This window comes from Zea mays, chromosome 5, assembly GCF_902167145.1.
Source record: "Zea mays cultivar B73 chromosome 5, Zm-B73-REFERENCE-NAM-5.0, whole genome shotgun sequence".
NCBI lineage: Eukaryota > Viridiplantae > Streptophyta > Magnoliopsida > Poales > Poaceae > Zea > Zea mays.
This window is the reverse complement of record NC_050100.1, coordinates 63,824,890-63,841,959: the sequence shown is the minus strand read 5'-3', so window position 1 is coordinate 63,841,959 and position 17,070 is coordinate 63,824,890. Positions and strand designations below refer to the sequence as shown.

The 17,070-nt window shown below is 44.2% G+C and overlaps 1 protein-coding gene across 1 annotated transcript; it reads left to right on the top strand.

The window, feature by feature from the left end:
* Positions 1-7,202: 7,202 nt before the first annotated feature.
* LOC103628236 (uncharacterized) lies at positions 7,203-11,077 on the top strand. Its single transcript, XM_008648475.1, has 6 exons — positions 7,203-7,389; positions 7,750-7,841; positions 8,235-8,546; positions 8,640-9,137; positions 9,220-10,796; positions 10,867-11,077. Exons 1-6 carry the CDS (start codon positions 7,203-7,205, stop codon positions 11,075-11,077), a joined length of 2,877 nt encoding a protein of 958 aa, XP_008646697.1.
* The last annotated feature ends 5,993 nt before the right edge of the window (positions 11,078-17,070 follow it).

Below are 17,070 nucleotides of genomic sequence, written 5' to 3'. Positions count from 1 at the left end.
AAGCGCCTTAGAGAGCCTATAGACATGGTTAGGATACTCACTATCTTCAAAGCCGAGAGGTTGCTCAACATAGACCTCTTCCTTGATTGGTCCATTGAGGAAGGCACTCTTCACGTCCATTTGATAAAGCTTGAAGCCATGGTAAGTAGCATAGGCTAATAATATACGAATGGACTCAAGCCTAGCTACGGGTGCATAGGTTTCACCGAAATCCAAACCTTCGACTTGTGAATATCCCTTGGCCACAAGTCGAGCTTTGTTCCTAGTCACCACACCATGCTCATCTTGTTTGTTGCGGAAGACCCACTTGGTTCCTACAACATTTTGGTTAGGACGTGGAACTAAATGCCATACCTCATTCCTCATGAAGTTGTTGAGCTCCTCTTGCATCGCCATCACCCAATCCGAATCTTGAAGTGCTTCCTCTACCCTGTGTGGCTCAATAGAGGAAACAAAAGAGTAATGTTCACAAAAATTTGCAACACAAGATCTAGTGGTTACCCCCTTATGAATGTCGCCGAGGATGGTGTCGACGGGGTGATCTCGTTGGATTGCTTGGTGGACTCTTGGGTGTGGCGGCCTTGCAACTTGCTCATCCTCCTTGTTTTCATCATTTGTATCTCCCCCTTGATCATTGCCGTCATCTTGAGGCGGCTCATCTTCTTGATCTTCTTCTTCATCATCTTGAGCCTCATTCTCATCTTGAGTTGGTGGAGATGCTTGCATGGAGGAGGATGGTTGATCTTGTTCATTTGGAGGCTCTTCGTATTCCTTAGGACACACATCCCTAATGGACATGTTCCTTAGCGCGATGCACGGAGCCTCTTCTTCACCTATCTCATCAAGATCAACTTGCTCTACTTGAGAGCCGTTAGTCTCATCAAACACAACGTCACAAGAAACTTCAACTAGTCCTGAGGACTTGTTAAAGACTCTATATGCCCTTGTGTTTGAATCATATCCTAGTAAAAAGCCTTCTACAGTCTTAGGAGCAAATTTAGATTTTCTACCTCTTTTAACAAGAATAAAGCATTTGCTACCAAAGACTCTAAAATAGGAAATATTGGGCTTTTTACCGGTTAGGAGTTCGTATGATGTCTTCTTGAGGATTCGGTGTAGATACAACCGGTTGATAGCGTAGCAGGCGGTGTTAACTGCCTCGGCCCAAAACCGATCCGAAGTCTTGTATTCATCAAGCATGGTCCTTGCCATGTCCAATAGAGTTCGATTCTTCCTCTCCACTACACCATTTTGTTGTGGGGTGTAGGGAGAAGAGAACTCATGCTTGATGCCCTCCTCCTCAAGGAAGCCTTCAATTTGAGAGTTCTTGAACTCCGTCCCGTTGTCGCTTCTTATTTTCTTGATCCTTAAACCGAACTCATTTTGAGCCCGTCTCAAGAATCCCTTTAAGGTCTCTTGGGTTTGAGATTTTTCCTGCAAAAAGAATACCCAAGTGAAGCGAGAATAATCATCCACAATAACTAGACAGTACTTACTCCCGCTGATGCTTATGTAAGCAATCGGGCCAAATAGATCCATGTGTAGGAGCTCCAGTGGCCTGTCAGTTGTCATGATGTTCTTATGCGGATGATGAACACCAACTTGCTTCCCTGCTTGGCATGCGCTACAAATCCTGTCTTTCTCAAAATGAACATTTGTTAATCCTAAAATGTGCTCTCCCTTTAGAAGCTTATAAAGATTCTTCATTCCAACATGGGCTAGTCGGCGATGCCAGAGCCAACCCATGTTAGTCTTAGCAATTAAGCAAGTGTCGAGTTCAGCTCTATCAAAATCTACCAAGTATAGCTGACCCTCTAACACTCCTTTAAATGCTATTGAATCATCACTCCTTCTAAAGACAGTGACACCTACATCAGTAAATAGACAGTTGTGGCCCATTTGACATAATTGCAAAATGGAAAGCAAATTGTAATCTAATGAATCAACAAGAAAAACATTGGAAATGGAATGGCCAGGAGATATAGCTATTTTACCCAAATCTTTGACCAAACCTTGGTTTCCATCCCCGAATGTGATAGCTCGTTGGGGATCTTGGTTTTTCTCATAAGAGGAGAACATTTTCTTCTCCCCTGTCATGTGGTTTGTGCACCCGCTATCGATGATCCAACTTGAGCCCCCGGATACATAAACCTACAAAACAAGTTTAGTTCTTGATTTTAGGTACCCAAACAGTTTTGGGTCCTTTGACATTAGAGACAAGAACTTTGGGTACCCAAACACAAGTTTTGGAGCTCTTGTGTTTGCTCCCAATATACTTGGCAACTACCTTGCCTGATTTGTTGGTTAGCACATAAGAAGCATCAAAAGTTTTAAATGAAATGCTATGATCATTTGATGCAGTAGGAGCTTTCCTCTTAGGCAATTTGGCACGGGTTGATTGCCTAGAGCTAGATGTCTCACCCTTATACATAAAAGCATGATTAGGGCCAGAGTGAGACTTCCTAGAGTGAATTCTCCTAATTTTGTGCTCGGGATAACCGGTAGGGTACAAAATGTAACCCTCGTTATCCTGAGCCATGGGAGCCTTGCCCTTAACAAAGTTAGACAATTTTTTAGGAGGGGCATTAAGTTTGACATTGTCTCCCTTTTGGAAGCCAATGCCATCCTTGATGCCAGGGCGTCTCCCATTATAGAGCATGCTTCTAGCAAATTTAAACTTTTCATTTTCTAAGTCATGCTCATTTATTTTAGCATTAAGTTGAGCTATGTGATCATTTTGTTTCTTAATTAAAGCTAGATGGTCATGGATAACATCAACATTAATGTCTTTACATCTAGTGCAAATGGAAGTATGTTCAACGGTAGATGTAGAGGGTTTGCAAGATTTTAATTCTACAACCTTAGCATGTAATATATCATTTTCACTTCTAAGGTTAGAAATAGTAACATTGCAATCATCAAAATCTTTAGCCTTAGCAGTCAATTTTTCATTTTCATTTCTAAGACTAGCAAGAGAATCATTCAATTCTTCAATCTTAGCAAGTAAATCAACATTATCATCTCTAAGATTGGGAAATGAAACATTACAAACATTAGAATCAACCTTAGCAATAAGTTTAGCATTTTCATTTCTAAGGTTGGCAATAGTATCATGGCAAGTGCTTAGCTCACTAGACAATTTTTCACATTTTCAACTTCTAGAGCGTAAGCATTTTTAACCTTAACATGCTTTTTGTTTTCCTTGATTAGGAAGTCCTCTTGGGTGTCCAAGAGTTCATCCTTTTCATGGATGGCACTAATTAATTCATTTAATTTTTCTTTTTGTTGCATGTTTAGGTTGGCAAAAAGGGTACGCAAATTATCCTCCTCATCACTAGCATTATCATCACTAGAGGACTCATATTTAGTGGAGGATTTGGATTTAACCTTCTTCTTTTTTCCGTCCTTTGCCATGAGGCACTTGTGGCCGACGTTGGGGAAGAGGAGTCCCTTGGTGACGGTGATGTTGGCGGCATCCTCGTCGGAGGAGGAGTCGGTGGAGCTCTCGTCGGAGTCCCAGTCGCGGCACACATGGGCATCGCCGCCCTTCTTCTTGTGATATCTCTTCTTCTCCTTTCTTCTCCCCTTCTTGTCGTCGCCCTGTCACTGTCACTAGAAATAGGGTATTTGGCAATAAAGTGACCGGGCTTACCACACTTGTAGCAAACCTTCTTGGAGCGGGACTTGTAATCCTTCCCCCTCCTTTGCTTGAGGATTTGGTGGAAGCTCTTGATGATGAGCGCCATCTCCTCATTGTCGAGCTTAGAGGCGTCGATTGGTTGTCTACTTGATGTAGACTCTTCCTTTTTCTTCTCCCTCGCCTTGAATGCAACCGGTTGTGCTTCGGGCGCGGAGGGGCCATCTAGCTTGATGATCTTCTTTGAGCCTTTGATCATCAGCTCAAAGCTCACAAAATTACCTATTACTTCCTCAGGAGACATTTGAGTATATCTAGGATTCCCTCGAATTAATTGAACTTGCGTGGGATTAAGAAATACGAGGGATCTTAGAATAACCTTGACCATCTCATGGTCATCCCATTTGGTGCTCCCGAGGTTGCGCACTTGGTTCACCAAGGTCTTCAAGCGGTTGTACATGGCTTGAGGGTCCTCGCCTTGGTTGAGTCAGAACTGACCGAGCTCCCCCTCGATCGTCTCCCGCTTGGTGATTTTGGTCACCTCGTCTCCTTCGTGCGCGGTCTTGAGTACGTCCCAAATTTCCTTCGCACTCTTTAACCCTTGCACCTTATTATACTCCTCTCGACTTAGAGAGGCGAGGAGTATAGTGGTGGCATGGGAGTTAAAGTGGTGGATTTGGGCCACTTCGTCGGAGTCGTAGTCTTCATCCCCTACGGATGGTACCGGTACACCAAACTCAACAACATTCCAAATGCTTGTGTGGAGTGAGGTTAGATGATGCCTCATTTTGTCACTCCACATATTATAATCTTCACCGTAAAAAACCGGTGTCACACCCGGTTCCAGGGGGTAGAACCGAGCGCATACCATATGTGTGCCAGGATCCATTTCCACACATATGTTGACGTCACAAGTGTAATATATCAAAAGACAATGCAATAAAGGCGTAAAGAGAGTAGAATACTTTATTACATCATCTGAGACATTGTGTCTTAAACAAGTATCACATCAAAGTAGAGCGGAATATAAATAACAGGGGCAATCTCCCACAGGAAGATGACCGGCGCATCGTTAGACTTAGAAATCATCGTCGTCGATAAAATCTCCATCAAAGTCTCCAGCATCACCCTCTGATCAAAATATTAGCAAGGGTGAGCTCACTTATGGTCGGGGCTCAGCAAGTGGGGGAAAAACTAATGCAGGTATAACAAGGTGAGGCTAAGGTTGAGCAGTAAGCTTTTTAGTTGGTCAATATTTTATTAACAACACCTGTCTTACTAATAAGTGTGAATCCCAAATATCCCATTTAAACAAAGGAATATGAATATAGCAAAAACACTTAAGTGAAATCACTTAAGCAATTTATTGGCAGATCATCGGATCTCAATTTAATTCCATCTTCAAGTTCAATTATCATGTGAGGAGTCCAGGTCGCTCATAACCGGGAGCACGGCTGATATATCAGTTTTACACTCTGCAGAGGTGGTACAACTTTACCCACAAGCCATGTATCCCATCTAGCCCGGGTTGATCGGACCCTTAAACACTGCCGAGGTGAATGGCTAGGGATCCATTATGAGGCTTTCACAAAATACACTTAATACGAAGCAACCCGCTAAGGTTTCTAAACACGATGGTGGTGGCCCCCTAGGTGAAGTACCTTAGCCAAGAATACAACCCCATGTTAACGTGGGCTGCCAGCACCTACCGCTCCCCCTCTTGCCCATATTTCAGGTAAGGTTGCTAGGCACTAAGCATATAGAGCTAATTACCAAAGCCAGAGCCATGATAGCACTCGGGTTGCACTGTTATCCTGGGTGGTCACTCCATATTCCAATTAAGTTTATAATAAAGTTATTTTAACCATCGGGTTAATGTCATAATTGCAAATTAACATTTTTGGAACATTAAAACCAATCAAGAGTGACATTAAGAATCATTAAGTTGAGCGGTAGCATGAATCTTGCACAGCTTAATTATTTTCCCAGGTTAAACAAGGAATACAGGTAGTAAATCTAGGAAATCCTTAATTAGGTAAGCCCATCAAATTATGCAATATATCGAAAAGTAAACATTATTGTATGCAATGAGTAGGTACAAACAGAATATGCAGAGGGAGAATCCACTTGCCTTGCTCAAGCGGGTCCTACGGATCGTCTTCGAACGAGTTCGGATCGTCTACCGCACAATCCGCTTCTAATAGGGTCGCATAGCGCACATACAAAAATAAAACATACACCAATAAATAAACATGCACCATTCATAAACATACACCAATACGTCATTAAGCACACATTAACCTATCGCACTAATCATATCTTAATTACGTACTAATCGCGTAAATACTTATTAATTCAATTGTGGCTATTAATGTGAATCCTAATGGTGAATTTATGAGTGGGTGCAATAAATATAATTTTAACTAATATTAATTTATTTTAACACCATCAATGAAATTAAATAATACTTATTATCTTTTAATACTAATAACTAAATTAATACCTTTTATTCCTTCTAACTCAAATTAGTTAGTATAGCAAGAATGAATTTAATAATATTAATATTCTAAAAATCTACATAAACTACTAATTGAACATTTTTCTAACACAAGCGAGGTTATTTGACATAAACTAGTACTCTAACAATTTTAAGTTCTAAATCTGTGAACATGTTTATTTGACTAGCAAAAACCTATTTTGCCATCTACCAATGATATTTTCTCCTTTCTTTATAAAAAAATATGCCAATAAAATAATTAGATAAATCATCTAAAATCCTATATTATTCAAATGACATGAGTTATATACCATTTTCTAATCCATCAAAAATGCACCTATAATTCTCCAAGTAGTTTCTAAAATTTATTGTGACCAAATTTAACTACAAAAATTCCTATCTAGCATTTTATCGCCAACGTGTGACTACTAAATGTTGTCATATTCCTAATCCAAAATTCAACGCGTCGATTAACATGAAATAACACGGTGCACTACTAATCACATATTTCTAACAAATTCCATAGCGCACACAAATACATAAATCGGAATCACATGTGTTCATATTACAACAAACAAACTATACAACACATGAATCGAATCAAAAGCACTTTATAAAATACATAAAATAAATTTGGGTCGTCATCAACCTCGGGTTCGTGCGTGTGACGGGGATGGATCGACGGGTTTCGACCGGACGGAGAGCGGGGCTCGACTACGGACAGCGAGTGCGTGGCTCCGATGAACTCCGGCGACGAACGACACACTCCGGCGAACTCCACGGGCTCCGGCGACGAGCGGCAAACTCCGGCGACGAACGACAACGCACTAGCGATGAGCGAGGAGTGCTAGAGGGAGAGGCAAATTCGAGTAGGCAGGAATGGGGAGGCTCTGCTGTTCCCTTTTATAGAGAGAGGGAGGGGAGAGGAGAGGTCACTGGCGTCATTCAAGAGGCTGTCAATGGTGCTGCTGTTACTGCACGTAATGGAGATGAGGAACGAGGGAAGGAAGAAACGGTAGAAATTAATCTCCTTAACACGATGAAGTAACCGCGCGCATAAACGAACGGATGACGGACGGCAGCGCGACAGTCGGCTCGCGGGCTGCGGGGCGGCGGCTGGGAGCAGGCGCTGGGCGCGGCTCTGCGCGCGCGGCTGAGCGCTCGCGGCGCGTCGCGCGGACGTCGGCAAGGCTCGCGCGGGCGGTGCCGCGGCTCGGCGTCGAGCGCGCGCTCGCGCGGGGAGCCGGGCGCCTGAGTGCGCGCGCGGGTCTTGGGAAGAGGAGGCGCGGAGAGAGAGAGATTAGGGGAGAGAGAGAGAGTGGGAGAGAGAGAGAAACGTGAGAGAGAGACGTGAGGGAGAGGAGTTATTTGGAGCAGAGGTATCCCGAACGGCGGGCTTCGGAAGTTTGCTATCCTCAACCTTGCAATTGGAATTTTAGTATTATAATAGGCTTCCGATTGGAAAATTGTCTTCGTGGGCACTTTTAACAGTCTCGCCGTCGGTTAACTTGTTCCGGCTGCATTTACGGTGCGCTAAGGATTCCCCGTTCTTCAAAACGGATCGCGTGCTCGCTCTCTCCTTTCTTCCTCTCCCTCTCTGTCCGTCGTCCCCTAGCTCGCTCCTGCTCTGTCCTCGACGAGCTCGCGACTGCTCCGTGCTCCCGGCCCTCGACGGCGCTCATCTCCTCGACGGCGCTCCTCTCCAAGGTATCCTCTCGAGTGCCCATAATTTTTATCTTCTGTGGCGCCCCATACTGCTCCCTGGCGGCTGGCTCTGTCCAGAAACAATCTTGTTAGGGATCTGCGGTCTTCTTCTCAGAAGAAACAATCTTGTTTCCCTGCTTCCAGATTTGCCATAGTGTGGTGTGTGAGAATGGCGGGTGAGAGTAGCACGGTTTTGTGTCAGAGTTACAGTCCACTCTTCCAAATCGATGGGTTGAGCTTTGAGCAGTTGCTCCACAGGCTCTGTAGATTTTTCAATGTAGGCAAAACCAGCAGAGGGACTGAAGAATACATTTCATGTGAACACTCAAATAATCATATACCATGTCCATTCCTGCATTTACTGATTGTGCTCCCGGCAGTCCCCTGATTGAGCAGTTACTGATTGTGCTCCCGGCGTTACTGACTGCTCCCGGCAGTCCCCGCGGTCCCGACTGCTCCCGGCAGTCCCCTCGCTCCCGGCGCTCCCCACTGCTCCCGGCAGTCCCAATGCAACCTCCGGCAGTCCCCTCGCCGGACCTCGCAGTCCAAGCAGCCGGCGAATTATCCTCGTCGTTGCCTCCAGGCGAGGTCGTTGGCAGCGACACAGGGGTGGCCCTCAATCCGTCGCCGTTGGTCGATGCTGCTCTGACGATCGACGACGTTGATAACTCTTGGTTGGAGGCACCACCAGCTTGTCCTGAAGATCGGGTAGAAATGCTGTACAAATGTATTTCATATATTAGTCTGCACTTGTGTATTGTTGACAACTCTCATTTGTACTGCTCATCATAATTTTTGTAGGGCACTGTCAATTTTCAGTTAACAGTGTTTGACCCAGTGCAAGTATTTGATTTTGAGGGTATTGGACCTGATCTTCGATGGGATGAAGAAGGGCCTCAACATGTACCCAGTGAGTTAGCTATGTATTCGAAACTTGGATTTGCGGCTGAAGATGAACGAGAAAACAAAGAGAGAGAGGAGGCTTCTAATCATTGTGGTGATTCAAATAATCCAAATGAGTTTGGAGTTGATTCTTCATCCTCCATGCCCTGTGTTGATTTTTTGCCAAACGAGAGTAGAGTTTTGTATGATTCTAACCATCCAGTCATGGCGGTTGGCTGCATGTATCCATCTATGGCTGAATTCAGACTTGCTATGAGACAGTATGCCATAGAAAAAGAGTTTGAGTTAGGCATTGAGGCTAGTACCCCGAAGAAATACAGAGGATTTTGTCGAGGTGGTGATTGTCCTTGGAGCATACATGCAAGAATTGAGAGGGATGGGTCACCTACCATAATTGTACGGTATTGTCAAAGTTTTAATTTTGTTGAAGTTTTTTTATGCCTTAGTAGTAATGTGCATTTCATTTATACTTCTGTAGGTGACTGTGATGAATGATCATCACACTTGCACTTCTAGTGGCCGGAGGAGGACAAGCACACCAACCAGTGCTTGGGTTGCTGCTAAAGCTTTACCTATCCTTGCGAAGAAACCACACACAGGTGCAAAGGATTTACAGACTTTCCTTCAAGATACGTACAAGTGCACCATTTCTTATGATACAGTTTGGTATGGAAAAGAGAAAGCCTTGAAGCAGTTGTTTGGGACTTGGGAAGAGAGTTTCCAACTTCTATTCTCTTGGAAGGAGGCTGTATTGCAGAGGTCACCTGATAGTGTCATTGAAATTGATGTACGTGTTGAGGATGGCAGAGTTTATTTTAGTAGGTTCTTCTGTGCACTTGGCCCTTGTATTAGTGGTTTCTTACATGGATGCAGACCTTACTTGAGTGTTGATTCGACAGCTTTGAATGGTAGATGGAATGGTCACCTACCATCTGCAACAGCCGTCGACGGCCACAACTGGATGTTCCCTGTTGCATATGGATTCTTTGAGTCCGAAACAGAGGACAACTGGCATTGGTTCCTTCTACAGTTACGCAAGGCCATCGGGGATTTACCTAACCTAGCATTGTGTTCTGATGCTTGCAAAGGGCTAACAAATGCAATGAAGGATGTTTTTCCAGAAGCTGAGAAAAGAGAGTGTTTCCGGCACCTAATGAACAATTATGTCAAGCAATATGCTGGATCCGAATACATGTACCCTGCTGCCAGGGCGTACAAGGCAGAAGTATATGACATGTACATTGCAAATGTCAGAAGCAATCCTGATATTGCTGCTTGGTTAGATAGGTTCCATTCCTTGTTGTGGTACCGAAGTGCATTCAACCCTACTATCAAATGCGACTATGTAACAAATAACATTGCTGAGGTGTTCAATAACTGGATAAAGGACTACAAGGACCTCCCTGTTTGTGACCTGGCTGACAAAATTAGGATAATGATCATGCAACTATTTTACAAGAGGAGGCGGATAGGAAGGAGGTTGGAGGGAAAGATTTTACCTTCTATCATAGCACAACTGAATGCAAGAACTAGAGGACTTGGACACTTGGAGGTCATAAAAGGCGATGACTATGTTGCAGAGGTGAGAGACAATGGTGATTGTTTTTCTAGATATGTGGTGAAGGCTCATCTTAGAGAATGTTCATGTAAGGAATGGCAACATACAGGGAAGCCCTGCCACCATGCATTATGTCTAATTACCGCACAACAATATAGAAATGTAATGATGGAGGAGTTTGTCGACGATTACTACTCAGTTGACATGTTTAGGAAAGCTTATGACAGATTGGTGGAGCCAATTGAAAGCAAATTATTTTGGCCGAAGGTGGATTTTGCAAAGGAGGTTGGTGCTCCACTAGGCAAGAGAGGCGTGGGACGTCAAAGGAAAACTAGGTTCAAGAGTTGTCTAGAAGGTGGGAGTAGTAAAAAAAAGCCTGCAAACGAAAGTGAGAAAGCTAAGAAGATTATTCGAGGCAAATTCAAGTGCCCTAATTGTGGGGAGTTAGGGCATAGGAAGACTAGCTACAAATGCCCCCTAAATGGAACGAAGAAAAGGTACTCTTATAATCTCGTATCTGTTTTTATAAATTAATTTTGGTTGTTTATCTAATAATCATCTGCACAGGAAAAGGAAACCAAGAAAGAACTCAACAAAGAAATGGTTTCCTAAGGAGCCAGCTGAAGCTTCTTCGTCACAGCCAGAAGTAGGGGATTCTGGTCGACACCAAATTGTCTGCATTGATGTTCCACAAGAAACAGTTGGTACTACCCCACAGAAGAGAGTGAGGCGTGCTGTCAAAAAACTGACTCCAAAGAAGAAGATGAACGCTGGCTAGAAAATTAGGACAATGTCATGTCTTAAACTAGTTTCCAGGCTTGTTTGTGATGATGTAATGTATTGAAGTACTTTCTTCAGTTTTCAGATGATGTAATGTATTGAAGCACTTTCTCTAGACTTGTTTGTGATGTAATGTATTCAAGTACTTTCTCTAGACTTGACAACTTATCTTCAGTTTTCAGAAACCACATATTTTCAGCTAGCTTCAGTTCATCACTGTTGCTGTCAGGTGTTTCTACATGGCAACTTATTTTCAGTTTTCAGAACCTCTTTGCTACTGTCTTGCAGGATGACAGTGTTAGATAAATATCATGTCCAATTCTGGGTACATCTGGTGATCCAAATTCTGGGTATTCTCCAGTTTTGGATTGGAACATGCAGCCACTTGTCTATCCAGTTCTGGTGGTCCTAGAGGTGCTGGTTTCAGCCTGCTCGTTTCAGCCACATGCAGCCACCTGTGTGAAGCTTGTCGTAGAGATGAAAGAACGGCTAGCAAGTGTAGATATTCCTGTGCTGGTGGTCGACCTGTTTGGCTGCCACCGAGTTCATATATGTACATGATTCCTTGGACATTTATGGTCGACCTGTGCTGATTGTAGTGGCAGCCAAACATTTTCCTTCGGTGCGTTCGTTCCAGCTGAAACGAGCAGGCTGGTACATATTCCTGTGCTGGTGGCTGCAGCCTGCAGGTGTAGATACACCTTAACTGCCAAATTCTGGGTACATCTGGTGATCCAAATTCTGGGAACAGCTGGTAGTGAAGAAAGCTGGTAAAAACTCTGGGTACAGCTGGTTGACATTAGTTCAGGCAGATACACAATTATTCGAAAAATGCAGTACAACGACAATTATGAACACAAACTTAAACTGGTTTTCACTGAACTGGTTGACATTAGTTCCAATCACAAGAGTTCGAATTACAATAGTTCGAATTACACATTACACATTACAATAGTTCCAATTACAATAGTTCGAATTACACATTACATATTACAACAACATAATCATGGCCACTACATCGGCAATCAGGGATCTCATCGGAGTCACAGACAAATAGCTCAGATAGGCTCACTTCATATAGGACCCTTCATACGGCGATCAGGAATCTCATCGGAGTCAAAAGAAGAGTTGTCCTCATCCGAACCACACAGCTCAGTACAATCACAATGAACATCAGTCTTGAAATCATCGTACATTCCAAGGGCTTCATAATCCTCAAGTAGAGGCTGAGGACCAATAAGAACTTCCTCCAAATCCCTGCTCATAGTGTCTAGACCTTTTGCAATTTGAGTAACATCACTCATGGCATTAATCAGGCAATTCTTGTGCAACATATCCAAATATTCAGGAACATGGTTGCGGCGGCTCAACTTCCTCAACTCATCGGCAGATAATTGCATCTGTCTAATGGCGTCTAAAAGACCATCCCAAACTCGATTATATCTCTGTGCCTACAACCAAATTAATAATGACATTCAATATCATATTATAGTATTCACTGTTACTATAATAACACAATATGTTATTTACAGTAAAACGTACCGGATCATGTGTCCTACATAATCGATGACGCGGACGTAATCTACTAGTGCCATAATCAATGTTGCTTGTGTCGACGATGCCTGTGCGCCTACTCCCTTCTGCAGCTTCTGCGACATCTCTGCGTATGTCGGCCTTAGCAGGTCCAGATCCCATTGGAATGGATCTTGGAGATTTCTCCATGGCCGCGGGGAAGGAACCTACAGGATCTGTGAGCCACAAAAGCCTCGAGGGTCTGATTATCGCTATTGCATTGCACAATCAGTAAATGCAGGAATGGACATGGTATATGATTATTTGAGTGTTCACATGAAATGTATTCTTCAGTCCCTCTGCTGGTTTTGCCTACATTGAAAAATCTACAGAGCCTGTGGAGCAACTGCTCAAAGCTCAACCCATCGATTTGGAAGAGTGGACTGTAACTCTGACACAAAACCGTGCTACTCTCACCCGCCATTCTCACACACCACACTATGGCAAATCTGGAAGCAGGGAAACAAGATTGTTTCTTCTGAGAAGAAGACCGCAGATCCCTAACAAGATTGTTTCTGGACAGAGCCAGCCGCCAGGGAGCAGTATGGGGCGCCACAGAAGATAAAAAGTATGGGCACTCGAGAGGATACCTTGGAGAGGAGCGCCGTCGAGGAGATGAGCGCCGTCGAGGGCCGGGAGCACGGAGCAGTCGCGAGCTCGTCGAGGACAGAGCAGGAGCGAGCTAGGGGACGACGGACAGAGAGGGAGAGGAAGAAAGGAGAGAGCGAGCACGCGATCCGTTTTGAAGAACGGGGAATCCTTAGCGCACCGTAAATGCAGCCGGAACAAGTTAACCGACGGCGAGACTGTTAAAAGTGCCCACGAAGACAATTTTCCAACCGGAAGCCTATTATAATACTAAAATTCCAATTGCAAGGTTGGTGATAGCAAACTTCCGAAGCCCGCCGTTCGGGATACCTCTGCTCCAAATAACTCGAGGGAGAGAGGCGTGAGGGAGAGAGGAATTAGGGGGAGAGAGAGAGGGAGTAGTAGAGGGAGCGGCGGCTGGGAATTATTCCCAGGGCGCACGCGGCTAGTGCTAGGGTTTGGGGGTTTTGGGCCCCTAAGTGGGCCGGCTGGGTGGTTTAGGTTTTTTTTCTTTTTTTTAATTGCGAAATGCATTTTTAAAGAGCTCGAAAAATTCATAAAAATTTACCAAAAATATTTATAAATAGAATACTTGATTTTAAACTAATAATTACTATATTTCTTAATTATCGTCTAATTACTAGGATTTTTTAAAAAGAAAATTAACAACAATCATCCGATAATCAATCAAGCGCATGCAAAGAAAACGATGCAAATGAACAATTAAACACTAAAAATTTTATTACCCTAATTAATATAATATCTAAATTTATTATTTTAATTGATGGCTTTTATGGTGTTACAACCGGTGGTTTGCCTAATGGAACGGAGAGTAAAGGAGTACGCTTTGAAATATGGGGGTAGCGTAGGGGAATCTTACTATACTTCTTGCGCTCATGGCGCTTAGAAGTAATGGACGGCGCGTCAGAGCCGGAGGTGGAAGGCGATGAAGAATCGGTCTCGTAGTAGACCGCCTTCCTCATCTTCTTTTTCTTGTCACCACTCCGATGCGACTTGTGGGAAGAGGATTTCTTCTCCATCCCCTTCCCCTTGTTGCGGGACTCTTCCGATGAAGCCTTCCCGTGGCTTGTAGTGGGCTTATCGCCGGTCTCCATCTCCTTCTTGGCGTGATCTCCCAACATCATTTCGAGCGGTTAGGCTCTAATGAAGCACCGGGCTTTGATACCAATTGAAAGTCGCCTAGAGGGGGGGTGAATAGGGCGAAACTGAAATTTACAAAATTAATCACAACTACAAGTCGGATTAGCGTTAGAAATATAATCGAGTCCGAGAGAGAGGGTGAAAAACAAATCGCAAGCAAATGAAGAGTGAGACACGAGGATTTGTTTTACCGAGGTTCGGTTCTTGCAAACCTACTCTCCGTTGAGGTGGTCACAAAGACCGGGTCTCTTTCAACCCTTTCCCTCTCTCAAACGGTCACTTAGACCAAGTGAGCTTCTCTTCTCAATCACACGGGACACAAAGTCCCCGCAAGGACCACCACACAATTGGTGTTTCTTGCCTTGGTTACAATTGAGCTTGATCACAAGAAGAATGAGAAAGAAAAGAAGTAATCCAAGCGCAAGAGCTCAAATGAACACAACAAATCACTCTCTCTAATCACTAAAGCTTTGTGTGGAGTTGGGAGAGGATTTGATCTCTTTGGTGTGTCTTGTAATGAATGCTATAGCTCTTGTAAGGTGTAGAAGTGTAGAAACTTGGATGCCATTGAATGTGGGGTGGTTGGGGTATTTATAACCCCAACCACCAAAAGTGGCTGTTGGGAGTCTGTCTGTCGCATGGCGCACCAGACAGTCCGGTGCGCCACCGGACACTGTCTGGTGCGCTAGCCACGTCACCTGGCCGTTGGGTTCCGACCGTTGGAGCTCTGTCTTGTGGGCCCACCTGGCTGTCCAGTGGCGCACCGGACAGGCCCTGTAGGCTGTCCGGTGTACCACCCGCGCGTGCTCTGCTCCTCTGCGCGCGCTGGCGTGCATTTAATGCGTTGCAGTCGACCGTTGCGCGTGAAGTAGCCGTTGCTCCGCTGGCTCACCGGACAGTCCGGTGTTACACCGGACAGTCCGATGAATTTTAGCGGAGCGGATTCCCGAAGCTGGCGAGTTCAGAGTCGTTCTCCCCTAGGGCACCGGACACTGTCCGGTGGTGCACCGGACAGTCTGGTGAATTATAGCGAAGCGCCTCTGAGATTTCCCGAAGGTGAAGAGTTCAGCTTGGAGTTCCCTGGTGCACCGGACACTATCCGGTGGCACACCGGACAGTCCGGTGCGCCATACCAGGGCAGCCTTCGGTTTTCCCTTGCTCTCTTTGTTTGAACCCATTCTTGGTCTTTTTATTGACTTTTTGTGAACCTTTGGCACCTGTAGAACTTATAGACTAGAGCAAACTAGTTAGTCCAATTATTTGTGTTGGGCAATTCAACCACCAAAATCAATTAGGAAATATGTGTAAGCCTAATTCCCTTTCAATAGGCTACACCTGAAATTTTTCACTAAAAACTTCGAGATAGGTCAAATTAAAGTTGCACTGGTGCAAACCGGTTCAGTTGATTTTGATTACAACTGAACAAGTTTGAACTTGCTCAACTTAGGTTAGATAATCTGTTAAACAAATATGACAAAGTAGTGAAGAATTTTGCTAATGACTTGCCCTACACAAAATCTACTCGAATAGATAATATGAACCAACCAACAAATTTAAAGTGCTTAACAAGAACACACAAGAACACGCAATATAACCCGAGGTTCGGCAACCACCACAAAGGTGTCCTACTCCTCGTTGAGGAGCCCACAAAGGGCCGGGTCTTTTCCAACCCTAATCCTCCACAAGCTGACCACAAAGGTCAAGGCAATCTCTTCTCAAATAAGCTCAAAGAGCGGGTGATACAAACTCCTTGGGGTCATCCAGAAATTTGGAGACTCCCAAGCAGTAACAAATCCACACAAGGTCAAGTTTGCAACGAGCTCAAGAACAAAGAGAATAGGAGAATCGAGATGAAAATGACAGCGTGTTAGATTGAGTTCACCTCACACCAAGGATCCTTCAAGCGATTGAAGGAGATCCGATTGCGGGTGTGAGAGGTGAAATGAATGCACTTGTTGAGAGTTTGGTCAGCCAAGATTTCGTGGGAGAGGCAGAAGTAAATAAGAGATAGAGTGTGGGGGGGGGGTATATAAAGGATCCCCCAAAAGCTGGCAGCCGTGGGGAGAAAAGAGGTAAAAACCGGTTGAATCGGTTTACAGACCGGTTGAACCGATTTCCACTAGGAGGATCCCAGTTCACTAACCTACTCAGCCGGAGACTCGACCGGATCCAAATCCGGTTGAGCCAGGAAAAAATCCGGTTGAACCGGTTTCCCAAAAATATATGCAATGACTTTTTCTGATAGCTCTGACTATCAGACAGGTCAGAGCAGGGATGTCAAAGGAACAGTCCTGAAACCGGTTGAACCAGTTTCAGGTCCGGTTGAACTGGTTTCCAAGGCTGAAAAGTAAGTTTTGAACATTTTGAAGTGAACAAAGGTGGAACTTTTGTGGGAAATGAAAAATGGTTTTTCTCAAGGCATTCATGATCTGAAAAAGTGTTCTCTAGGATGATTTTGAAGGATTTTGAACTTAGCTCATTGCATAACTTACTTAACCATTGCATATCCCTCTTAATTGAACGGCGATTCCTATAACTGAAGAATTATAAAAAGAGTACTGCCGTTGTTTCCAAGCACTTGGAGCACACCATTTGATGTAGAATTTTAAATCCGCTGTGCTTTACATTTTTATGCTCATAAGATCTGTGCTTCTCCTATCTGTAGAATTA

Excerpts from the sequence above, each read along its gene's own strand:
- LOC103628236 (XM_008648475.1), top strand. The coding sequence starts at position 7,203 with ATGACGGACGGCAGCGCGACAGTCGGCTCGCGGGCTGCGGGGCGGCGG. Across the intron at positions 7,390-7,749 it reads GCGGGGAGCCGGGCGCCTGA|CTCGCTCCTGCTCTGTCCTC; the intron begins GTGCGCGCGCGG and ends GTCGTCCCCTAG. Across the intron at positions 7,842-8,234 it reads CGACGGCGCTCCTCTCCAAG|TTACTGATTGTGCTCCCGGC; the intron begins GTATCCTCTCGA and ends CTGATTGAGCAG.